Source organism: Synchiropus splendidus, chromosome 1 (assembly GCF_027744825.2).
Source record: "Synchiropus splendidus isolate RoL2022-P1 chromosome 1, RoL_Sspl_1.0, whole genome shotgun sequence".
NCBI classification, from domain to species: domain Eukaryota; kingdom Metazoa; phylum Chordata; class Actinopteri; order Syngnathiformes; family Callionymidae; genus Synchiropus; species Synchiropus splendidus.
The window spans coordinates 10,691,137-10,717,493 of NC_071334.1; the positions used below are offsets into that span (position 1 = coordinate 10,691,137).

Genomic DNA, 26,357 nt, shown 5'->3' on the forward strand with positions numbered 1-26,357 from the left:
TTTTAATATTAAAATGGCCCAATGGTTGCTTTTAAAAATAATGATTGATTTAGTGCAAACTTGACAGCAGAGCAGAAATACACTTGCAACGAAAGCACCAAATTAAATAGACAAACGTGGTGTGAAGACAGTGGTCTATATCCTTGAAACCAACCACATTTCATAATGTTTGAGTAGAGATCTTATTTGTCCTTTTGTTTATGGAAGATCAACTTTTGGCATTTGATTTTAACAGCAAATAAAGTGGATAGGACAAACAGTATATATACACTTATAGTACATTTATGAACAGTAAAAAAAAAAAAAAAAAAAACAAGCAATGAATGAGGGAAGTAAAGAAGCCAAAAGGAACAGCAACAAGTAGATTCCCTTATTTTGTGTGATCGGTCGAGCAGCTTCTGAAACTCAATAGCGACAAAATCCAACACAATGCCCTAAAGTTCCCCCTAAATAGCAAATTCAAAAACTAAATTAAATACAATAAAAATATATAAATTAGCAGACAAGACAATTGATTGCAACATAGTACCAAAATTGTGAAAAAAAACAGCCCTTTGATAACCCAAAACAGTTTTGGAACAGATTGTTTGTCTATTATATACAAAACACAAATGTACATTAGAACATTTAAAGAGGATTCTGACATAACCTCAGTTCACTCCGAGACAACAGAAACAAAATACATACTTTAAACTCTTACACTTTTAAACAATTATTCAAATACTTTATACAGACATGATTATGTTTTTCTTTTTAAATCTTTGGAATCCATTACAATTGCATTTCATGTGGAGACAAGCTATGTATTTAACATTCAGTTTCAGCATTTAAAAAAATATCAATCCCTGAAAATAAATACAAAAACAGATAGAATCCATGTTTGAAATTTGTGTCCACTGATTTTGCAAATTGGCACAACCAAGAAGAGAATCACACAGACCTTGCTCCATTTTCTTAAAATATTATTTACAGGATCTTTTTAGACAATCATTTTGATAATGACATGGCTTCGAAGTTTTAATGACAATGGCATAACCAAAAATACATGGTGACATACTGCAGTAGTTGCTTTTGTTAACGGAAATTACTACCAAACGTACAGTGTTGTGAATTCTCAGAATATTGATCACTTCATAAGTAGCTACACTGGTTGTAAAAATAGGTCCAAGAATAATTCAGTGGACAGTTGGGAGCTTTGTTCACACACTTGTCGGTTTGTTGTGACATATTTGACGTACCGTGAAGGGCAGAGGTTTGATGCCCACATTCAGCCTCCATACATAGACAAGACAGTAATAAACCATTAATTATGAGAAATGCTGTAAAAGGATTATTTGCCAAGAGCAGCGAGCCAGAGAGATGCATTCAGCCTGGTCTTAATATACAGAGCAGAGTCTTCCATGGGAAGAAATGTATTCAGCTCGCCAATATTCTAAGGAAAGGCCAAGGACTTGCTTACACATTAAAAAGTCTATATTTTACAATTGCATTTGTAATAATGTGCGACAGACGTGACACTGAAAAGTCTTGCATGCTGATCATGTCAGGAGTTACTTCCTGTGATGAATTTTCTAGAGTTTGTCTATTCAGTCCTCGAATGATTTTGTGCTTCACGTCTGCTGCAAATTTTGCTCCATTTATGCAGAAAAAATGACAAAGCACTGTCTACGATTCATTCTGTAACACCACAATAAATGTGTTCCTTAAATTCATTTAAAGTCGTGAATGTGCAAAGTTGACAGCGGTTCTACATTGACATCTAAAAAGAGTAGTTTAAGACATTTATGTGAATACAAATAACGAGAGCTATCAGCTGTTATGCCTTCCTTTTGGAGCTAAATTCAGGGTTGAATCACAGGGAAAACTCCTTTTGAAATCATGCATCAATGTTCAACAACATGCTGCCAGCTGAAGCAAAGATCTCCAAATTCAGATCTTGTTTAAGGTCCCATGACTTCTGTCTGCCAGGTTCTGCTTTTGGACCAGAGTGCTGAGGCTTTACTGGATATTGGAATTGAGAAACACAAGAGTGGGAGATGCTAGGAGTCGATCATGATCTGATAGTTGGACCCTTTGTCCAAGTGAGGTTTCGCTTCTGTGGTGGTGGTTGGTTTCGGTGGCCAGTCTGGGTCCACGCTGAGCTCCTGAGCCAGATGCATATAGCGAGCTTTGGGGGCCATCTTGCGTGAGCAACAAATCCTGGTCAAACACTTGTACGCCCTCAAATCAATGGCTCCCTGAAATGCCATAACCACATCAAGAAAAACAAGTCAACATCAGAAAATGGAACCTATCAGTAAGCCGCTGCTGGATGCTGTGGAGATGACCTCAACTATCATCTGACACAGTGAAGGGCCACAAGTGAAAGCTAAACCAGACACCCATAACATTATGAGCACTTGCATATTGGAGGTGCTACAAACTATTTTGCTGCAAGAACTGCCGCCTGGAATAGTCCTGTTCAGGATCCAGAGAAAAAAAACTGTTGACGCACTGCTATTGGTAGAAAAATATCTGGTTGGATAGCCATTGATGCTTTCAGCAGAGGACAGGAGCCATGCACGTACCAGTCACTCGCATAATAGGCAGGTGAGCTCTGGAAGCGGATCACTTTGTTTCTTACAAACATCAATTGGTGGATGTGACTTCAACCCAGTCCAGAAATTGTCCATGTGTAGAAGACTGTTGATAATTCTTGACTCCTCCAGTCAAGAAAAGGTCCCCAAAAAATGCAATTTGGGCAGCAAAAACGGGACCAACTAAATACTGGGCAAGTGGTCACATGATGTTATAGCTGCTCTGGTTTCAATACATCCTCTTCGTCTAATTGAACTGGTAAGATACATGCAGTCACTACAACAGCAAGCTTGACAATCTTGAGATGACAGAAGAGTGAGTCACAAAACAAGCGTAAAACAAGTAAAATCTCTCATTGTACTTTACATCACCAGTTGATATAATTATTGTGACGTGGTGGGGGCAAAGGCAGGGAGCAGAACAGGTACAGATGTCAGGAGTCGGCAGAATAGAGCCAGAGATGTTCCTAAAATAAGTGATCGTGCAATAGCATAAAATAACTTGGGAAAACATTTATTTAATTATAATAATAATTATTAATTATATTCTAATAATATTAAATTAAAATGGATAAGCTGCACAGTCGTCTCAGAATCACGGTGGATCGCTTCAACACAAGCAACAACTACTAATAAATTCATAAACCTAGCTCACAAGTCGTTTGACTTGTTTGTGGCAAATATTTTGATATGTTTACTTAATATAAAACCTTTGAAGGAAAAAACAACACTAATTGTTTGGTATTTCTGTCAGTTCATGTTCCGTCTAATCTGATTGCAAGTAACATTTCTAGAGTGAGACAAAGGATGTTGCGTTTTACTGTGTGTATCATGAGCAACAGCTTAACAGGCATTAAAAGACAAGAATCGTTTAACACTCGTGTCCTGGCTCAAGTGATTTCATTTAAACAGTTCTATAAATGTCTAGTGTAACAGCACACCATACATTTAAGATAGTAAAGCTGAAGAACCCTCGACTAAACCAGTGTACTCATTGTAATCCTGTTGCAAAGATATGTCATTTAAGATAGTAGAAGACTTATTTTGGGGATTAAAGAGATGGACGCTCAAACATCATCAGGGTATGCAACCCTTGCCCAGTTCTAAAGACCCCCCATTCACAGTCTTCAGGTAGAGCTGGAACAAAATCTTTTTTTTTTGTCAAGTCACCTCTGAAATACTGACTCATGGGCACCAGACTTGTGATAATGGGCAAGAAGCAGCTTTCTCTGAATATTTGGGGGCAGTCTTTTACCAGTGACAAGTGGGAATGAGTCATCAGTCATGAGTTAACATGACTGATTGGGATAAAGGTTGCAGGTCGGTTATTCCAGCTCATGTGAACATTGTTTCTTCCCATCGTTTGAACAACACGAGTGACGCAACAAGTCGAGAGAGGACAGATCAGGATGAGATGGAATGGCTACATGCTGGTGTTGGTTAGAGGTTTAGTACAAGCATGGTGTGTGAAACGACAGACAGAAGAGGAAAAAAGAGCGAGGAATACCACACATGGGAAAATAGAAAAGCCAAAAAAGAGGGTGACAGATTTTCCCAACCTGTGGTGGCAGGGCAGCAGGAGTGTCGCCAAAGCTTCCCTGTTTGTCTCGGCTGAACACAAACTTCCATAAGACGATGTCAATGATGAAGGTCTACGGAGCAGCGCAGTGAGCGGGGGAAAGAATTACAGAGGTGCTAATTTGATTCATACAGCTTCAACTCTTTCAGCATGTGATTTTACTGCAGTGCCATATTACTGAGGATAATCACGTAAAGAAACATTTATTTTGTTACAGTGTCGATCACAAAATATAAGTTCACTCAAGGTGCTTGTTGTTCAGGTTAGAAATATTAAAATGTGAACTTGAGTTGAGAGCACAAGCAGAGATTTGGTGGGAATTAGAATTCAACATCAAGTGACAGAGATTTGTACTTGTGAAAATAAAAACATCAAATATTCTTTCTGCAAAGCAGTGCACGTATGCAGAGGCAGCTGAGGGAGGCAAATGTCTGACTGACGTGCTATATGACACATGATCTAACGATTGATTTGTCACGTACAGCTGGTATACTAGTGTGTGGTGTCACACACTAGTATACCAGAGATTACTCAATTTTCCACTCTCTAAACTAGATTAAAGTAGATGTATTCATATTCTAGTTCTTGACTATCACTAGATTATGAAGTCTAGTTTTAATCAGTCTAGTTTTATTCTATCACACAGACTTTTTCCTGGAGTCATTGTGTATAGGCCAATGTGGCCTAAGAAAAAAAAAACTGTGGCCTATACACAATGACACCATCCCAGCAGAACTGCGAGTTAAAAACTCTGTTGAAATTACTTTAGCCTTAGGAAGTGTAGTATTTACAGTACACATGAGTCATGAGTCACATTTGTTTCTGGATAATATTTTTACTGTTGTCATGATTCTATCATCATCTATGACTTCCTTTTCTGGTCTTAAACTGACCTGAAATGGCCTTTTATAATCCATGATTAGAAATAATGCTGATAATAACACAGCAAACTGAGCTCCGATATCGGATTGGAGTAGTACTCAGTACTAGTAGTACTTAGTACTCAGTAGATATTTAAATTGAGGTATTGGGATCGGAAGTGTTTATCAGTGCCAAGAGAATAATCATTTAAGAGTTAAGAATATCAAGCCTTCTTGGTCTAGAAATTGCAAAATCTGGACAAAAACAGATTATCATTATGTGTGTGTCCTCCATAAAGCTAGAATTTTTGAGTCATGACCTCTAGAAGGATTTCAATGATATAAACAAAATATTGTAACATGGTCATATTGCACAGCTCCAGGACAAGCACGTCTAGCACTGCACTGCGGAAGCAGACAAGCAACACCTTCATCATGCTGCAAACTTAGAATGAGTCATAACAACTAGCAAAATAGCAGAACTAAGCTTAAAAATAAAAATCCTGTCATCATTAAGAACGCCTTCATCCTAAAAAAAAAAAAAAAAAAAAAAAGTCGTAACTATTAGCAAATCTACATGTGTATCTTACCTCTACCAATATAGACACAGTAGCATTGGCTAGCACGATTAAGAAAAGTTTGATCCTCCAGTCAAGTGGAACGCACACTACCTGTACACAAAGAAAAACACATTTTCACAGTTAATGATTAATTTGGTGTAAGTCTTTCAATTATGCTTGTTTCAGAAAAATACATTCCATTACTTGGGATACATCGAGAGTAGTTTCATGCCTAAACATGCTCATAGCTTTCTGCAAGCATTTCAAGCTGTAAAGACAACATAGTGGGCAGTTGACTGAATGAATTATTTTTGCTGCATGATTCTCTCCATGCTTTTTCACCATATTTGAAACATCTGGTATATTGTTAAGGCACTGCAGAAAACATAACACAAAAAGGACAAAACAACATAATGAACAGAATTTAGTTGTGTGTTTACCTCAAGAAAGTCGTCGATAGCTGCGACTGGGGTGAACATGATGACGACCAAGAAAGTGTACAATGTCAAACAGGACAGGACAAAGGGCCCTGCACATAACAAACAAGAAAATATAGATAATTCATTACATACAGTACTCATAATGTTGTGACGAGTATCATAGCATCCATTGAGGCTTTTGGTCCAAGGTTTTAACTCACAGTTCTTGTAGCTTGGCTGCCGAAATGGTTTTCCTTTTGAGAAGACAATGGCGACAATGAGGTATTGAAAGCAAGACACATAAAATAGGCTTGTGTTCTCATAGTTTTTGATGTTGTGATCGTCCAGTTCTGTGTTGTTGAGGTCCGACATGTTCATGTGTGATGACTGGTTGCAGGCACTAGGGGGAGATAGAAACAAGTTGATGAAAAACAGCTCACAAATGATTGACATGGCAACTAAGTGCAACACTGATCAGTGAAATTGAAAAACTCACTCAGAAAGTGGGGTCCAAACTGTGTACCAAGGCTGGTGTCTAACCCAAATAAATGCAATGGTCTGGAAGCCCAAACAGATGAGGATTTGGCTGAGCACAGAGAAGAGAAGTGGTCCTGAAATCAGTCCTGACGGAGGCCGGCGTGACACCAGTTCTTTCCACGCTGGATTCAAACTCACTGATGAGGAACAAATGCAGGGGTTAATGATGAAGAAGAGAAGTGTCCATCATGTATACAGAAATTAAGGATGAAAAAGAAAACAAGCATCTTGATAGAAATCCTTCACTTACTAGTGAAAACAATCAGAAGGATGATCGCAATATCAATGAAAAGAAACTGGAAGTCTCCAAGATTGCTTTGAATCTAAAGAAAAACAAAGTGAATCTCAGAGACAAAGAACATTTGACGCAACTTGCAACGTCAGGTGCTAAAATGCCAATGTTCAGCAATTACATACCGAATAGAGGAGAGTGACACTGATGTACTGGATGATGCTGTACAGAGCCATGAATTTGAAAACACAGAAGGAGGTGATAAGAGCTGCACGTCCCTCCCTGAAAAGCAAAACGACATCCATAAATCTGACGATTCAAACCGACCAAGAACTGATGTGCCAAATGAAAAAGTGAAAATTGACTTTAATTTGTAGTCAACCAGTAAACAACACTGTCCACAAGACTCTACCGTGAGCTCTCTTTAAAAGGTTTCCACGCCTGATAAGTCACCCACAAATGGACTTTCATACAATTGCTCAAGGGCATTGTGGTCTGACTCTTCACGTGTACCTGTTGCTAAGTATAACCAATGTTTTTCCTTCCTGTTTATTTTAAGCATGTCCTGGGCCCAAAGTGTTAGATGTTTTACGATCTTTGTCATGCTTTCTGCACGTATAAATTCTTGTCGTTATGGTTATGAAGCTTCCAGAAAATTAAATTAACTAAACTTGTGAGATTGACTCTTTGAAGGCTCCAAAGCAACTGTAGTTTCAAGCCACTTTTTGTAACGTGAATACTAGTTTGGGAAATCACCCTAATGCGAGCAATTTGTGTGGCGCGTGTGATTGTGTGGCGTGGCACCTTCAATTACCTGATGAGGCTGGGGACGCAGGAGATGTTCGGTGTCCTAGAGGTGAAAGGAGAAGCCACAGAGGCTTCAAGCTCCGACAATGATATTCCACTATGAGCTCTCTTTAAGGCCTGTGAGAAAATGAAAATATTCACACAACAGACCACAAGTGTGGGGCTAAAAGAAATTCAAAGGTGCACAACATACCCCGCAGTCATTTGCTCCATCTCCACACATGCCCACAAAATAGCTACAAAAAGAGCACAATATTTTGGGGATTTGCATCCATTATCTTGAACATAGCACCTCTAGGTTACTGAACATCCCGACGAGCATGTACTCCAACATAATGATGGCAAAGATCTTGGTTAGGCAATATACTCACTCGACGCCTTGGAGAGCTTCAATGAGCTGTGTTTTCTGATCTGGAGCCATCCTGGCAAACACTGTCCCATGTAGCACCAACTACAGTGTCGAAGATTAACATTTAATGGGCAAACAAATGTCTTCACTGAGAACAATTTAAACTACAGATTCCTGGGCAGAGAGACTACAATATGACTAAAAACAACCCTTACCTTTTGAAGCATGTCAGGAAAATGTTCTGCAATGACTGCAAAAGACTTTCCATTCATTGCGAAATGATAAAGCTCTTGTGTTTTGGGCTCATCTATGCGGCAGACATCTTCCATGCTGATGTTGATCTCCTGATGTGAGTATTTAACAAAAACAGTAAACAACTGAGGGGTGTTGGTGTAAGGATAAATTCTTTCACAATTAACTCAGTATGAGCAGCAATTGTGCCTGACATTGAAATGCCAGAGTAACTTTTATTACATACGGAGCAGCATTAGGAACATGGTCAATCAAGCTAGGACTTGAGCCAATTACATTTCGACATGTACATTTTTTTTTCTCTTTTTTTTTCCCAAAAAGTGGAGCTCTTCTATTTACTCTACTTACTTCTGTATTTGTTAATGCACAATTCCACCAGCTTACCTCCAGAGCTGAAGCCTTGCTTGGTTTATCAGCGTATCTCCAGATGATTTTGGCAGATTGTCCATCATGAGGCGGCAGAGCATCTGCAATTATAACCGTGTCCTTGGGTGGAATCATTCCACAGTCTCTGGCCACTGATATAGCGGTTAGCATATTGTCACCTAAAAGAATATTAAACAATTACCAATACGCTGACATTTCAATGAGATTCCAGAGAACAAGATTAGGTGCAACAAGCAATGCGGCTTCATGAAACAGTGTCCTCAATAGGTGGAGGTGTCTGTTTAAAGATGTGAGGTTTTCATAGAATCCAAAGATCCTAGAGTGCCATATAGTAGGCTCCGTTTGATGAAACCTTATCAGCCCATCACGCCTTACAACTGATGACTAGAGCCTGGATTTCATGAGCAAGAAAACAATTAAAACCAATGATGAAATGTTACCAAACACACTATCATGTTTTAATGGAGCAGACATTAGACATTACTGGGTTCTTTTTAAGGAGCACAGCGATTTCATTTTCATGCATTTTTAATTTTTTAGATTTTTAATTCCATAGAGCTTCTCGACTGAACTTTAATTAGTTTATGTAAAAACTGTTGTCTCACGCATCAGTTTAAGATTTCTGATGTTTTGGCTTCATTGCTGCTTTTCACATCGTCAGGTAGCGTTGATGTAATCAGTTTGTTTATTACACATTTAGTCGTCTGTTGCTGCTTAATAGGTCACAAAATGTTTTTATGAATTTGGTTTTGTATGCTCGTGGGAATGAAGCTCACCAGTAACCATGACTGTACGGATGTTGGCCTTGTAAAGATTTTGCAGGACTCCAGGCGTTTCTGCTTTCAGCTTGTTTTGCATGATGATCAGACCAAGAAATTCCATGTTAGCCTCAATGTGATCTCTGAGGTTGGAGAAAAAGAAGTACACTGAAATTGTGAAAACAATCTGCCATCATCTGTACTAGAGCTAAAAGGTGAATAAATACCTGCCGATGTTCTGCACTTTGTGCCAAGTTAGTTTAGATTCAAGGCGACGGTGAGCCAGAGCTATGACACGGAAACCTTGCTTGGTGTATTCCTCCAAAACCTCTCCAAAGTTTTCAGGCACTGGAGAGAAGAATTGTGTATAATTCTGATAGAATTACAGTGTTTAATTTATTACTCTTCAGTGCTTATAATTTATGCATCAAATTTTACCTGAATCTTTCTTGCAGAGACTTGCGACCACCTCTGGAGCCCCTTTCATGTAGGCATCCATACGTTTCTCTCCGAGAAGACGAGCTACCACACTCATCCTCTGGAGTGCAGAGGAGAAAGGGAACTGCCGCACAATACCAATCTCATACGACGACTGCACATACACACGTTAAGTCAGATTCAGTAATATGTAGAAAGATTTGCAAATTAATTACAGAATTTGACATGACATTTCAGCAATGAAACATTACTCACCGTGAGCTCATACAGCTCCTAGATAGGAAAAGAAAAGCAGGTTGAGTAGCGAAATAAGTTCAAAATTGTAGCGGAATTTAGGAATTTTATTATTTATTAAAAAGTTTTTTTTAAACACACTGTGGCTTTACTAACCATCTCCTGGTCCGGTGACACCACAGGCTCTGGTGGCAACAGCTGCTTCGGTGGTTGAACCACAGTGGGCATAATGCGGTTGTGGAGGGATGTTTCTTCCTCAGTAGCCTCCTCCAAAATCTGAGAATTAACAGAGAAAGTTAAATCTGGGATCTCATTGTTTAATTCTTTCTCACACAGTAGTGACTGCGCAGCTAGTTCTGCCGGTGCTCTTCGACCAAGGAAAATTTCATTTAACTCCAGCGCATATCTTACCCAGCCTGTAGCCTCAAACATTTTAAGATCCAGCGGGTCTCCTGACAGCTGCCCCTCTATTTTGGTAAGCGAGTGGCAGGTGGCCATGCAGGCCACAAACTGGGACTTGACGAGGTTCTTCTTGTACGCATTTTCCTCTGACATGAGAAAACTGTGAAGACAGGAAGAGACTACATGACTCACTAATATGTGAGTTATGTTCTTAGAAGACTCAAAACAGAAATCTAATAATCACTGAAAAAAAAAAATACCAACAACACCAACTTTGTTGACCATTTTGTAACTGATATGGGAAAACAAGGTTCCATTACGTAAGGTTCATCATAGTGATAACAACCCTAACAAACCTCTGTCAGAATAATTTCTCAGTCAAACTTCATGTCCAAAGGTCAACAACACTTCATTGTGAAATGGTTTAATGCTCATGAATTCAACTCAAACTCAGCAAGTGCAGATTCCCACCATAAATATGACTGCATGCAAATACAGTCCACGTCACCATGACTTCTGCGGAAGCATCTTGGGGCATTCATAACTAAAAAAAAAAAAAAAAAAGGGCTCACCTGCCATTTTCAACTCTTTGGACACCCCATAGATCCAAACCATCTTCAGTTAGAGTTCCAGTCTTGAAGGATGAGCAAAAAGAAACTCTTCATGTTAGATAACAAATTTGAGGCATATGAGATCAGTAACTGGCACTGAGAGAGTTGGGAAAAAACAAAATGCCGAAACAATAATCACTCACCTTATCGAAGCAGACAAGATTGATCTGCCCGCAGATATTAATTCTTTGCGGGCTGATGCAGAAAATGCCTATGTGCTTGAGACGCCGTTGGGCATACACAATGCCAGCTGTCATGGCTGCTGGCAACGCTGGTGGCACAGTGATGGTGATGATATCAAGCGACTCAATGATGATGGTCTTCGCTGGGACCTGCAAAGCCAGATCAAGAACATTAGCAACGTTCATTCTGCATCACAGGTTGTTCATCACTTAAGCAAAAACCTTAAGGGAAAAGCCATTATATCAGTACAGTCATTATAAGTATATGAAACATCAGAACGTCTGAATTAAAACCACAGTTAAACCCATAACAATATTCTCCATATAACATGCACTTTGTTGGATTTCATCAATGAATTGCTGAATTTACCTTTTCCATGATGCTCAGGACAATGGAGTAAACAAACCCAATTCCAGCCACAGCAACCAGACACAACAAAAAGAGGTAGGCATCTCGGTACAGCTTGAAATCAGTGGGTTTCGGGTACAGTATGGAGCGCACGAGCTGACCTTTGGCTGTGCAGAAACCTGGGAGGGCAGGAGATGAAAAACATTGCAGATCAAAACAGACTATCAGATGTAAGACTAGGAACACATTCGCAAAAAGACAGATGTCCATTTTGAGCGCATGGCTATTATTATATATGAATACCACATTATCAAAGAACCTAATCAGCACTTATACCAGATGCACAAGCTCACATCACTCACCTGTGCGGACAACTACAGCCTTGACCAGTTCACCTGTGTAAAACCGGGTCTGGATCACATTGGTGCCACAGAAGAGTGTGTGTCTTTTATGCACTTCTGTGCTATAGGCACAATCAGGCCCATCCCCCGCAGGCGTGAGGTTTGGGAGGTTGGTTTTTGTTACAGGTACACTCTCACCTGATGAGAGCAGAGTAGTGTTAGCTTTCCATCACTCATCCCAAAAACAGACTTAACAACATACAGCAAATGACCTGAACATTTCTGCAAAACAACTTTCGCACTCGTAAAACCAAAACATTGCCATGAGGCAGCAGTGTCGTCAGAAGCACAATCTTTAGATTTGGAAAAGAAATTGCTTGTTAAACCTGTGAGCATGCTTTCGTTGACAATACAGGTGCCGCTGACCAGCACAGCATCACAAGGCATGATGGTCCCGTTGCTGGGGATAATGATGACATCACCAGGGACCAGGTCAGTAGATAAAACCTCCTCGATGTCTGCATCACAGAATCAGATTTTGTAGACAGGCAGACAAGACGAACCATTTTTTTTTTAAATTATAGTGACGAATATCATATGAGGTAAATCTGCATAACAAAAGACAAACTTTCAAACCTTTGTTGGCGCGGCAAACAGACACTCTGACAATGCTGTGTGCTGACACCATGTCGTGAAGCATGACGTATTGCTGAAGAAAAAAAAATACAAAAAAATGTCACAACAGTTTCCCGACTATGAGGCTTACACACAAATTCCAAATATAACGCATCACAGCAAGTGCCACATGTCGAGTAAAGGACGAAGAATTTATCTCTTACTGAAGCACATTTTGCACGTCATAACTAGATAAGGTTTTGTTGGTTATAACTGAGAGGAAATGTTAAATCAGTCTGCTTGTTATTCAGATTATTTCAAAAGATGGACTCAGCCTGAAACGCCTGAAAAATACAGAAAGCCCACCTTTTTGATGGTGTATAGAGAGGTAGCTATGGATATGACTGACATGATGACGATGGCCGCAGCATAGTAATAATACTCGTCTGCACTCCACAGAATCACACTGAAGAGTTGGAAGATATAGAAAGGATTGAGGACCTGTAAGGAGAGATTATTGTATCATCAAAGTGAAATAAAAATGTGGAACATAAACATTACTGACACACAATCATTACAAGAACACTGCCCCTTTGATGGTTTAAATAGATGCTTTATCTATGTACATGTTTTACCTCTTTTATAAGCAGCTTGAAAACAGAAGGCACTTTCACTCCAATTTCATTCACTCCAAAGAACAGTTTCCTGAAAGAGGTTTAACAGAGAACAGCAGCTCATGCTTTGGTCTACAATACATCAATGCCCTTATCTCTTCACACAATAAATTGAATAGTGATAAAAAAATAAGTGGTTGAGTTAGAATAGTGTCAGGAAGCCACTAAATCTCTAAATTACACTTGATCTACTTGCAAGCAAACTCAAAACTGAAATAAAACAAATTTGTTTGTCACAATCAGTCACGTGAATTTAAAAGTGCACCGCATTCCTAGGCTTAACATGACAGCGGGCTGCACGGATGAGCAAACGATCATGTGTTCAATGAGGCTAACCAGATTAAAATAAATCAGTTTACATACGCATCTCATTCGATAATCTGGCGCAAACTGTAGTACAGTCTTTTCAGGGTAATTCAAACTAAACTCACCTGTACTCTTGCTGGCTCTGAGAAAGACCTGTGCTGTGCTCTGAATGGATGGTGGAGCAGCTGACCTGCAGGTCCTCCAGACCACTATAAGAAAGAAAAGCAGCACTTATTTCAGCTCAAGCATAAAAGCCTTCATGAGACCTTTAAAGGACACTTACTTTAAAACTTCAAAATTTTGCATGCTGTCATTCCAGTAATACTTTGTGCTATGGAAGGTGAAATACCGAATCTGTGAAAGACAAAACGGGAAATAATGTTATGTGCAAAAGAAAACATTAAGAAAACCCATCCATGCATGAAATGATGCAACCAAAACAACATACTTGGGTTGGCTGGTATTCTGCAAATCTTTTAATGAGCTCCTGAGCAGGGCTGCCATTGGAGGGGTGGGAGGCGTGTCCGTTGGCCAAAGATGGCGAGGCAGAAGAGGAAAAGGAGTCGGAAGGGGTAGAGGCGGGGGAGGGGGAGGTGGTCTGGGTCTCCAGGCTGTGGAAGGGGTTTCTTCCAGGGGCTAGCATCACTCGAACTTTTGCCAAGAACCAGCGACGGAACTCATCCTGGTCAAGATAGAGAAACTTTGCATTAAAAAGAGTCAACACACACAGAACAAATTATTCACTTAAAACTTCACAGAGCAGTGTGACATACTGTCTACTTTAACTTAGGACAGTTCCTGTCATCTCCTCTGAGGAGGAGTAACACATTGACGTTTTAATTACATGTACATCTGAGCAGCTAAACATATGTGTCAATCACAAGAAAAAAAAACAAGAGTGGCAAGCCACAATACGAAAGGTGACCGGGAAATGGTGAACACTTCAAAAGCTATATACTCACTGTAGAACGCAGCAACACTACTTCAGCATCACGGGCTGTGGTGCGGGAGCAGGTTGATTTGACGCACCACTTTGGCATCCAGTAGAGCAGCAGCAGGAGGAAGCCACCAGTGCAGACCACTCCCAGGCCCACAAGGGCAAGCCGCCAACGGCACAGCCTGTAGCCCTGAAGCTCCTGCATGACGAAGAAAGTATATTTAAAATGTGGGTAATGCGGGGTAAATGTGGACAAAGTTTACCATCTCCTCCTCCTCCCCTTTGTTGAGGATCTTAAGGTCTTCTTTCTCCATGATGCGCAACAGTTCGCCAAGCCCTACCCCTTCCTTACTGAAAAAAAAAAACAGAAATAATTTGTCAAATACTAACTACGCAGAGTCAAACTATTAACCAGGATGCAGCCATGTAACAATGAATTCGCATCAGAGAGATGGGCACAATCACTTTAGTCAAAACACAGAAAGTACTCTCCATAAGCGAAAAAAACAAATGAGCAGATCAACAATCATATTAATGCTTTCCCCCAGAATGTATTCTAATGCGGTGTGGTGAAGGATTTGAATTTTTGATTGATGTTCAGAAAGTACATCTGCTGTAGCAGCTTCACTCCGTAAATCAAAAAATCTGAACAGTTTATAGATAGAATAAATACATTTTCTTCTGAGCAGGAAAACATGGATTTCACATGTAGGAGAAGAGTGATATTCAAACCTAGACTACATGACACGTGAAGTGAGTAAAACTGACACTGAGACATGAGTCGTTGCTGGCCTCGTTTGAACTTCTCAATAAGATATGGTGCAGACATTTTACAAGAAAAAGATTAGGTTTGTAAAGACAGAGTTCAAAACTGTTAACAAGAGGTTACAAACACACAATCTCTGTCAGTTCATTGACTCCATAAAACTTGTTGATGTAGATCAAGTTTCACACAGGTTCCTTTTTTTTCCCCCCCAACATTGGGTGTTTGCCCTAAAGACTAATAGTTTAAATAGTTAAATCCACACAATCAGTCTTCCATTCTGTGCCTATAAGCTGCCTCCAAGACTCGATCTTATCTGCAACCCTTGTGGACTTTCTTTGGCACCAAGCGAAATATTTTGCTTATGACCAAGCCCTTCCTACCATTTTACAATAGCACCCCGTCCAGACTGCTGGCCAACATGAATACACCCTCTTTAATCTTGGAGAAGGGCAGAGACAGGCACTGGTTGATAAGAAACCATTTCAAAAGAAGTACTCAGTGAACCATCACAACTGGAAGCATGTCAGAATACAATAACATAACCATATAGTAAATAACTCGAAACAACCTTATGTGTTGGTCTCAGATGAAGTACGTAATCCCAGGCAACAAAAGCACTCAGTTAAAATATTAGCCACTGTGCGATCCTGACACATGCATTGCTCAATTTTTATCTGGTGCTACCTTGAGAGCCAGGGACTCGATGCCCCAGGCGGTGCCCTTTTGGTTAACTTGCTCTCTCACCAACCTGGAACCCTGTGGAACAAACAAGAAGAAAACATTCAACATAAGTTTAAAACAACCTTTAAACATTAAACCAAACGACATTTACAGACAAACTTCACTGGTTAATGTGTGCAAGGGCTGGAATGTCAGTGGTTACCCATGCCTTAATGACTTAAAAATAATGGAGTAAATCTTCAGTTTTTCAAGGACATTAAGCTAAGCAAAGAGACATTTGGATTACATCGACATGTTGGAATTGATTTCTGTTAGACAACACAAGACAGGAGTCTGCTCAAGCTACATTCTAGTTACGTTTGAAAATGTTTCTTTAGCAAGTTCAAAATATAATTCATTTCATATCCTAAATTTCCCGTGATGTGAAAAGCAACAAGCTCACCAGTGAATCCCTTGTATGCGACATGCCAGTCATCTAGCTAAAACACAAAGGACCCCGTCAGTGGCCTCTAAGAGCCATCGTCGCTCTATATTTATAGATCCCTGTCAACGAGCCCAGAGTCTCATTGTCGTCTTCTGCTTGATTAGTCTGCTACCGAGGGCTCTGTTTTGGGAGGAAAATACTAGGCAACTGCAGAAAAGAAAATATACACAACGATTACATAAATATTCATTGTTTCCAATAAACTGTGACAATGATAAGATGACAAAGAAAAGCTAATCCTTTAAAACTATGTTAACAAGCCTGGGATATAAATAATGAACTTTATGAACGCCGGAAAGGAAAAAAAAAAATTCCATTTTCTTGCGCAATCAATAGCCCGCCATATATAGTACAGAGATCACTATAGGGTTGCCACAAGAACTGATACTTCAGTACCAGCACATGAAAAATACAACGGTCCTAGCTTGTTTCTGCACCATCAGCAGCGGATACACCAGTCGACTCTTGGAGGTGGCATCTAAGGCAGTATACTTGTGTGCGCACTGAACCGTCAGCGCCAGAGAAGCTCTCATCTACCGTATTCAAAACAATGGCTACTGCAAGTGTGGGGGAAAACACAACACTTGTGCTTATTGATAGGCCAGGCATTTCAAATTTGGTTTGGAGATACTTCGACTAATTATTAACTCACACAAAGCGACCTACAAACGGTGTCTCCGAAGTTTTGAGGCGAGTTGAGTTTTCACAGTGCCACAAAAGTGTTGTGTTTCCAAAAAGAGATGCTTCCCGAGGGTTGCTGAGCAAAAGCTATTCTAAGTCAAACTTTTTGGGTGGCACCAACCAGAAGAAGCACCACTGTCGCAAATTGCAAATCTATGCATTGCCGCATCAAGTTGTGCTTTGTTACCTTACTGACATTCATTATTGTCTAATAAAAATACATTTTGTTTTCAGTGGCACTACTAATATATTCTCCTTGTTAAAGTAATTTATTGTCATTTTACAATTCCAGAACCTTTTCTCTGTTTCCCACAGAACTAAAATGAAGGTTTTTCTTTTTGCAATTGTTACGCACTTCATAGTTAATACCCTATGCTCATTCTTCAAGCATTTGTAGCATATTGAGATGAAAAAAGGCTAATGCAAAAAATGTGAATATCAACTATTGTTTTAAAGATCCAAAACATGAGTGATTACGAGACAAGACTTTTCCCTTTGTCTCGTTCTTCGACACAGACAAAAAGGAAAGTGGGAACAATGCACCATGACCTAATGACAAGAGTCTATAATTCATGGAAGCATTTAGAGGAAAAAGTGTTTTGTTACCATCATGATACGCACTCAATGTGCTTTCTTTATCACTTCCCCTCCAACCCGTGGAGTATAATAGCAAAGCTTTGTTCCTCGGCGTGGGTCAATCAAGCTGTTTATCACTGCATCCGAGCACTCTTATTCAAGCGAGGTGAAATCACCGCCTAACCTTCCTATCAAAGTCGTATACTACCAAATACAATTTTTCATGGGATTATTAGAAACTCCCAGTTACTTTTAGTCAACATTCCAGAGTTTTCAATGAGGTCAAACTCACCTATCCACGCTTCAAAAATCCAAAACACTGAAGGGAAGTCACAGTCATGATGCTCCTATCACTCACAGCCATTCATCCAGTATTTCCAAATTGAAATGAACAATTACAAGTCAATGGACACAAGAGAGGCTGAGTATGTGGTCTGCAGTTGGAAACAAACCCAATGGAAATGAAGGCACAGTGCTGGGAAAACAATAATCCCACAGATCAAAAGTTTAAGCATGACCACATGCTTGTGGATTAACAGTGAATATGCTCGGCTGATTATCAAGAAGCCTTGAAACCTTTGAGAGGTTTTAATTCAGTCTTCCTTGCGGAAAAAAGAGACTCACCATTCTCATCATTATTCAGGTCATGATTACTAAAAGAAGAGAACTATATTTTACATCTGGCCATGAACTACACGCCAAACATTTCAATAAACAGTTGACATAACACTGTTATGATAACAATAAGGTTATGATTTACCTGATTCGTTCGCCAACAAACTTTCATCAGGTCAAGAGATAGGGTGTGTGTTCAAGGAGCACGCAAAGGATCATGAGATCAATGTTGCACTACACTGCATAAATACCTCTGTGGATTCCAGGGAATTACTTTTTTTTCTGGAAGCATCTTTGTCTATGAGGGAGAGGGACACGCATTTTCCTTCAGACGGAGCAAAGAGGGCTCAGTGGATCAAATTTGTATTTCAAGCTGCCGTCAAGTTCACCACAACGTAACTTAGTGAAGACAGGCATTTCAAATTGTATTTTCAAGAAAACCTACTCATCTATCAATCTATAGAAAGACACAAGCAAACTCATTTAATAATGAGGGAATAACTGGGTAATCACATTTGTAATACGATCAATGCGACTCGCCTGCCTTCAAAGGATTCATTATTCAAGATAAATGGTTTTCACAGTAGCTAGACAACGAGGAAAAGCTTTGGAGATGCACTGTAAGTGTTCTGTAGAGTAGAATCACATAAAATTATTTGTTCAAATGACTGGCATGACAGTGTGTGAGATCACCAGTCAGATTGGTACCAACTCCAGACAAGATGACTTATTTGGGCTTAGTGAAGAAGGAGCTGAGCCAAAAGGCAAAGCAATTCCACTTGCTGGTCCAACTGATCACCTATAGTCATGAGTATTGGATACTGAAAGAACAAGTTACAAGTAGCTCAAATTAAGTTTCCCGCAGGGTGGTAGGACTTTGTCTTGGAAACAGGGCGAGAAGCTCAGTTATCTGAGGGAGGGTGAACTGGTGTCCCGCAGCAGTGAGAGATGCCAGTTGGGGTGGCTATGGCAGATTGTCAAGATGTCTCCTGGATGCCTCCAAGGTGAAGTAATCCAGGGATGTCCAACTGTGGGGAGTCCTAGGGCATATCGAGGACATGCTGGAGAGATTACATCTTACACTTGGCCTGGGATGCTTTGGCATTTTGTTGATGTTTTATAGAAGGACAACATAATGCTCAGATCGTATTGTTGAAGAACAGAGAGTGACAAGCCATGTTTTTGAAATGGACCCTAACCCTCAGTCAGGCGAGGAAGGCTGGCTCGTGAGACACTTATTAAGATTGCTCAGTAAATCAGAGATCAGATAATCCACATATATTTGGGCTCACCATACAACGATGGTTCCCGATAAGTCAGACTTGAATGAATAGATGGCTGCAGCAGCTGAGTGTATGTGCTTTGAGGGAAGAGCTTCATTAGTGATCCATTGTGAATAAAAAAAATAAATAAAAATACAAGACACAAGTTCAGTTAAGAATATAATCATGTGAAACACTGAACTAAATAACGGATGTCATTGTTAAACTTTTTCTTGAATTAAACACGTGTTTAAAACTACGCTCATAAACTTATTTTCCTCGTGAATTTCCTCATGCTGCTTCGCCTGGGTCTGTGTTTGAGATGGAGCAGGTCATAAATCAGCTGATCAGACGACTGTGTCTGCAGTCTCGTCACAGACACACGGGTCGATCTGATCAAATCTCAAATGTTGAGTTTTTTTGTGTCAAAAGTACAAGTAAAACTACGATCTTGGGATGCACCAATCAATCGGGGGATTTATCAGCGCCGATATGGGCATTTGTGACGTCATCATGATGGGCTGATCACATAACATCAGACGATTATTGATGTATTTATTTTAATATGATGCTATTTATATTTACATGATAAGACATTTTATTCCTCTTACCCAAAGCCCAGATATCGGTATTGGTAACGGGACCATAAAAGTTGGATCGGTGAATCCCTAGTATGGCCAGTTGCTGAGTGTGTTTTTCAGTGAGCTGAAATAATCATAAGCAAACGCTATGAGAAATCTTTTTAAGAGGCAAAATGTACACAAAAAAAGCTGCAGTGTGAAAGCACCTTGTGACAAATAATGTAATGATAAAGATTTACACAACATTACATTTCTGGGATAATTTGCAGGTTAACAAAAGCGGTCGTACACAACACCACAGCAACACTGGTCAGTGTCAGTTTTCAGCTTTCCAAAAAGTGGGGCTTGGGCCATTTGACAGGGCATCACTGTGTATCGAGGTACAGGTTCATAGAGAGGCCTGGTACAAAGAAAGTTAGGATTTTGAAGGCATAAGATCAATCATCTGGGACATTTTCTGGACTGTCTTAAATCCCACAGCCTCAGGGCAAGCACATCAAACAGAGCTAAGCTGTGGAGGCTTTTTACCAAGTCAGGGTTTTTCTCATCTCGACACAAAATCAACACTGGCAGACCTTCTATCATGCCTGCCCTCTTGCAGCTTACCTGCGAAAAACCTTTGGTTTGACTAGAGAAGCTGACATACTGATGGAGTGGATGAAAATCAATAGCGTAGCTTGAAACAACGGTATTAACTTTGTCAATTTAATTTACTATGTAGAATACCAATCAAGATTTAGCTTTGAAGTGTGATTGAAATAAACATATTACGGCAAAGACCTTAAATAATCTATCCTCAGGAAACCCCTTTTACAGTTTAATGTATTTGCTGCTTCAAGCTTCCATAACAGAGCATTCTGTAAACTATAACTTATACAAAATTCGCCTGTCTACTTTACTGAACTGAGAAAGCAGAAACCTGTGGGGAAAGAAAGATGGTTCAATACTCAAATACTAATACAGATTTTATTTCAACATGAGAACACAACATGATGTGAGTCAATGCACTAATGGATTAACTAGCTCCTCATTAGAAGGTCATTCAATGTCAGACTATTTGTCCTAAACTGCTGACCTATGGACAACAGAAAAAGGATGACAGGCAGCAGTTAAAAAGGGGAAGACTTAGTTTCGCACTTCAACTATTCTTGTCAATCCCACACACGGAATGATAGCACACATGTTGAATTTGGCTGAGTTAGATTTTAATGATATTTTATTCAGAAATTCAAGTTAGAGACCCATTGGCTTCCGTTTAAACCACTGAACAGTTTGAACAACTCATGACGCTCAATTATCACTTGAGGGCAGAACAAACATTTGCACTAGATTGAGGTTGATCCCATGGTGTTCACTTTTCCACACCAGAAACACACTGCATGGCTTGTGAAGTCTCATAATCATTTGACCCTTGGTAAACAATGACTGGCTGGTACGTTGCCAGAGTAAATGCACATCTGAAGAGAAGTTATATGGTTCATGCCTCAGACAGACATCACAACTATTGTAACTTATTAAATGTCCTTTATTTGGCCCACAGCAGGGAAATTCATTCATGTTACGGCAGCAACAAGCAAAGACACTAAGGCATCAAAGACACACACCAAACAACAAAGATCCACAAAGAGCAAAAGCAAACATGAATCACAAAGCTGTCTCTCATTGCATATTTACACAAATTATATAAGTAGACATTAAATAAATAGGTAAGAAATTACATAAATAACGAATTGCATGAATACAATGGGCATCAATGAGTCCCATCAAGTTTTAATGGTATACAACCTGACAGCAGGAAATCGCTCCTTCATGCAGCGAGGATGGATCAATCTGCCACTGAAGGTGCAGCCCAGTGCTGTCAAAGTGGACGGGGTGAGGGGGATGAGATAGGTTGGCCATCATGGATGAAAGCTTGGCTTTCCTCCTGTCCTCCTGTCTCCAACCCCCTCCACTGAGTCTAGAGAGAAGGCCAGGACCGAGCTGGCCCTTTTAACCGGTTTCCTCAGCCTCTTTCTGTCCCTGTCCCTAATGCTGCCTGCACAGGAGACAACTCCATAGAAAAATCGCAGATGCCACCACAGAGTCATAGTAAGTCCTCAGGAGCCTTCCCTGCAACCCAAAGGACCTCAGCCTCCTGAGCAGCAACAGTCTTGGAGCCTCGACCAAAAGTACATGACACACATCCTAAAAGAGGGCAGCTTATCTTGTATTAGTGGAATTAAGTCCAAACGGAGGCAGCAAATGAGTCTAAGCATGTTTACTTTAAGAACACACAAAAAGAAAGTAAAAACAAGATGCAACTTGCGCAGACATCATTTGCAGGTGCACTTTGTAGCCAAATTCTCAAAATATTTTCAATGTCGCAGACCTAAAAGGAGCTATAGGTAAGGGTAAATTGATGATACAGGTCTTGATGATACAGGTCACTCATTGGCAGAGACTGAGCAGAAATTCAATGCATGTGTTTTTGGCTAAGTGACTTAAGTGAGGGCAGTCCAGTCTAGGAATGGTATAAACTAGTATAAAAAAAAGTGTTGGCAGTAATCTATAAGGATTTGAAACTGTCTTCTGTGTGTGTGTATATTATATATATATATATATATATATATATATATATATATATATATATATATATATATATATATATATACACAAACCCATGCAGTGATTATAAAAAAATATTTTTTGTATATTTCAGACTGACATATTGTCGCAATAAACTTCAAAGCTTCAAAGAGGCTGAAACTACAGGGGACACATGATCACAGTGAGAATGCAAAACTCGGCAGCCCACTTACAGCCAGTGCTTTGCGTTTTCTCAACTCTCCTGTTGGTCTCACATGCCTCTGATAGTCATCTTACTCCTGGCCCAGTCTGTATACCAGAAGGGAAGTTACTCATCTTGACCTTAACCCTGATGCTCCCATCAAAATACCACACACACAGATGCCTCATCTAGTGTAGGGAAATATACTTGAATTATGTCCAAATTAGTGAGTAATATCGTGCTGAACACTCAGTCCCCTCAGGTTGGTAAAGATATGTGAAGGAAATGTGTTGTAGAATTCACCTGAATTTCACTGCAACACCATGTAACTGTATGTCAACCTTAACAATATATGTTGCATTCACTGGTATATAAATCTGAAGATATAAAACCTCTATTTCAGTTTTCCAAGGTCTAGAAATGTGTAATGGCCTTTAACAGTCAGGGTTAAAATGTTTTCAAGTGGTTAACACCACGGCTTATACAAAACTAATGACTGAAATGACAGGCTAAGGAAAATACCCTGGTATGCAAACATCAAAGTTATTAAGTCTTTTTGTCAACTGACCACAATATCGTTTGTCATTTCAACATCAATCATTAACAGAATTCACAAAGCTCAGGAGGAATAAAAACACAACCAGGTCTAGAGATGTGATCTATGTAAAGATTACAACAAAAAAAACTACTCAATGAATTTAGATAATTTACATTAAACAATGGGCACATTACAGAATGTTTTAGGACTAATCATTAGATTGTTGCTTGTGAAGATTGCTTGGGAGTCTTACAAGGATTTGAGGTTTTCAGAAAACACGAATTAAAAAAATGTAAACAATTGTTTCATAGGTATTTGAGGAATTATGATGACCTCTGGATATTAAATTCACAACATTGATGCTTTATTTAACAGTAATTGTTGATCAAGGACTGATGAGTGAGTTGAAAAGGAAGCATTGTAAGAGCATGGCTGATGCAACGGTGAACCAATAAAACCTTGGCTGCACCCAAGTTATGACCAAATTGAGGAAACCAACATAAGGTAACAGGATACCATGGTGACAACCACTTTAGACACAACCATTTCTTGCAATGTGGGATAGGAATTATGCAAAAGGAGTAAAGACTAAACCTTATTTCCTAAGGAAAACTGTTTTGAAAAAAAAAAAGTCCTACTTTGTTGGACAAATATTCTAAATGTTATTCTCAATAATAATTATACTGGATTTAAAATATGTAATATCCCTATGTCGAATGAACTAGTAGTACACTGAATACAGTCTCAAAATGTAAATACACTTTTCAATATTTTTCTTGAAAATGGCTGTTGGATCACAAGCACGATGGTGCAGACAGTGTCACTAAAAGTTGCCAGTTGATCTAAATACTTAAAAAACGAAGTACCATGGTACTCAAAGGCAAAACAGTAGTCTCCACATCTAAGGACAGTGGGAGCAAAGATGTTAAAATACTTCAACGTAAAGTAACATCACATGACCTGCAAGAGAGGCATGTGTTAATGATCATTAGGTCATTTCAAGAGAAAAAAACTTGCCCGTCATAGAATAATCACGTGTGATAGGCATTAGCAAACTTCATTAAAAAAAATACGTTAATGCACAGGATTGTGTCATTTTCTTCATCACGAATGGGATTAACAAGACAATTTGGGGATTGAGCCATGTAAACAAAGCTGCACCATGTTGCTTGCAATTCAAAATACACATTTAAAAGGGGAGATGTTCTATGATGTTGTTGATGTGGATATGGTAATAATTCAAGAATGAGGCATCGTTGAGAAGACAGGGGTCTGGCAGGTGAATCGCTGGTTTATCCCGGGAACGCGCAGGCTAGGTGGCTAATACTAGCGTGCCTCAGTGTTGGCCAGCTAAAGAAGCACTATACGGAGGGGAAGTTCGTCTACTATAACGTGGTTCAGCTGCGCGTAGATACTAGCGGTTGTTCCGGCTCCCACAGGGTGGAAGCGGACCGCTGCGAGGACCGTTCCTGATGTAGCATTAGCGCTAGCCTCACTGAGTAACGCTAGCAACGGACACATGTGTGACGATGACAGACAGCCGAGTGGAGGAGACTCGCTGACATGTTCGACTCACCCAGAACCACCTGGACACGCTGAAGATCACCTCCGAGTCATTTTGGAGCGGGGGCCGCCGTTATCTGAAGGGAAACGTCGTTGAAGAAGAAGACGGACCGAGTTGAGCAGAAACCAACGTCCTCGCTCCAGAAGAACGGCGAAGGGATTTTCTGTTGACAGCTCAGTGAGACTGACGTCGTGAACTGGCCCGAACTGGTGGGAGAACGAGAGGATGTGACGTCACGTGACATCAGCGGGCGAAGACGTCAGTCGGCCCGCGTGCGCGCTCTTCTCGTGTCTGTGTTTGATCAGAATAAACGCATGTATTTCTGCTCTTTTCCCCCTTGTCATACTCGCCCGGTGAAAATGAAGGTTCCCATTAAACTGCAGTTTTCTTCCCTGGTTTGAATCGAATTATCTTTAGATATGAACCATGCTTCGGTTAGGATCACTGAATGTGGGTGAATAAATGACAGGCGAATAGAGCAACAGCAGACTTTTATCAGCTTGAAAGGCAAAACATCAAAGGCAACAACAATAACGATATTAGAAAGAAAGGACTTCATAATGTTACCTACCAAAGATTCTGATGATTTCTACTGATCTCTTTGTCAATAATGTTGGTAAAGTCACTAATTTACCCACCTCTTATTATACTATATATATATATATATATATATATATATATATATATATATATATATACACATGGACAGTGTTTTGTGAGAGCCCTCCTTTCTGCTGATGCTAGCACAGTGAAGTCAGGGAAAGAAATTATTGATTGAATATTTGATTTCATAATGTGAGCCAGCAAAATATGCTTTTCCCAATATTGAGTCAGGCTGATAAACCAGCTGCACCTTATCTTTACAGGAAAAAATAATAGCAATAACAGCAATAAAGGAGAAGATTTTTAATGATGAGGTTCTTCTCAGTTTCAAAGGTGAACCAAAAGTCCAGCCGGCTTAAACGAAGCTACATCGTCTACGTCATCTGCAGTCGAGCGATCTCTGACGTCTGGGCCAAGAAAAACAGCCGGCCCTGTTCCCCACTGGTGTTTCAGATGTCCTAATCCAGGCTCCTCTTCACTTTTGCAAACAGAATTCCATCTTTTTACATGGGACGCACAGTTTGTTTTCTTAAGGCCCAGTCTCACAAGGGACAGGGATAAGGCCAGGACACCGAACGACGCTTACTCAGCATGCATCATGACATCAGAATAAGACAAAGAGCTTCGACTAGTTCGACAGAAACTTACGGCTAGATACATTTCTTTTTCCATGACAGTTTGACAAAAAAATAAGTATACAGGTATCTTGAAAGATACAAAACAATTGTCATAACAATTGCATATCTGTCAAAAATGAAACAAAATTCCTTCTCAAGCTTTGCCTCATTCGATGCACTCACATTCATCAAGCAACGGTTCACTTGTATCAGGGAG

At 39.8% G+C, this 26,357-nt stretch overlaps 1 protein-coding gene across 3 annotated transcripts; it reads right to left on the reverse strand.

Annotated features, from left to right (window-relative positions):
• Positions 1 to 292: 292 nt before the first annotated feature.
• atp13a3 (ATPase 13A3) lies at positions 293 to 25,362 on the reverse strand. 3 transcript variants are annotated; one of them, XM_053867599.1, is made up of 34 exons: positions 24,933 to 25,362; positions 15,856 to 15,927; positions 14,669 to 14,756; positions 14,431 to 14,604; positions 13,917 to 14,150; positions 13,752 to 13,822; positions 13,594 to 13,677; positions 13,124 to 13,193; positions 12,855 to 12,989; positions 12,510 to 12,582; positions 12,260 to 12,391; positions 11,895 to 12,071; positions 11,554 to 11,711; positions 11,145 to 11,333; positions 10,963 to 11,024; positions 10,400 to 10,550; positions 10,145 to 10,264; positions 10,010 to 10,027; positions 9,755 to 9,908; positions 9,544 to 9,664; positions 9,335 to 9,459; positions 8,556 to 8,716; positions 8,135 to 8,263; positions 7,942 to 8,021; positions 7,764 to 7,806; positions 7,578 to 7,687; positions 6,949 to 7,045; positions 6,782 to 6,854; positions 6,491 to 6,668; positions 6,216 to 6,394; positions 6,016 to 6,104; positions 5,606 to 5,686; positions 4,136 to 4,228; positions 293 to 2,237 (listed from the first exon to the last, which is right to left on the reverse strand). In XM_053867599.1, the coding sequence occupies exons 3-34, from the start codon at positions 14,717 to 14,719 to the stop codon at positions 2,040 to 2,042; spliced, it is 3,810 nt and encodes a 1,269-aa protein (XP_053723574.1). In that variant the 5' UTR covers positions 14,720 to 14,756; positions 15,856 to 15,927; positions 24,933 to 25,362; the 3' UTR covers positions 293 to 2,039. The 3 variants fall into 3 exon arrangements, with proteins under 3 accessions (XP_053723574.1, XP_053723582.1, XP_053723590.1); XM_053867607.1 differs by lacking the exon at positions 24,933 to 25,362 and adding an exon at positions 21,837 to 22,547; XM_053867615.1 differs by lacking the exon at positions 4,136 to 4,228.
• Positions 25,363 to 26,357: the final 995 nt, after the last annotated feature.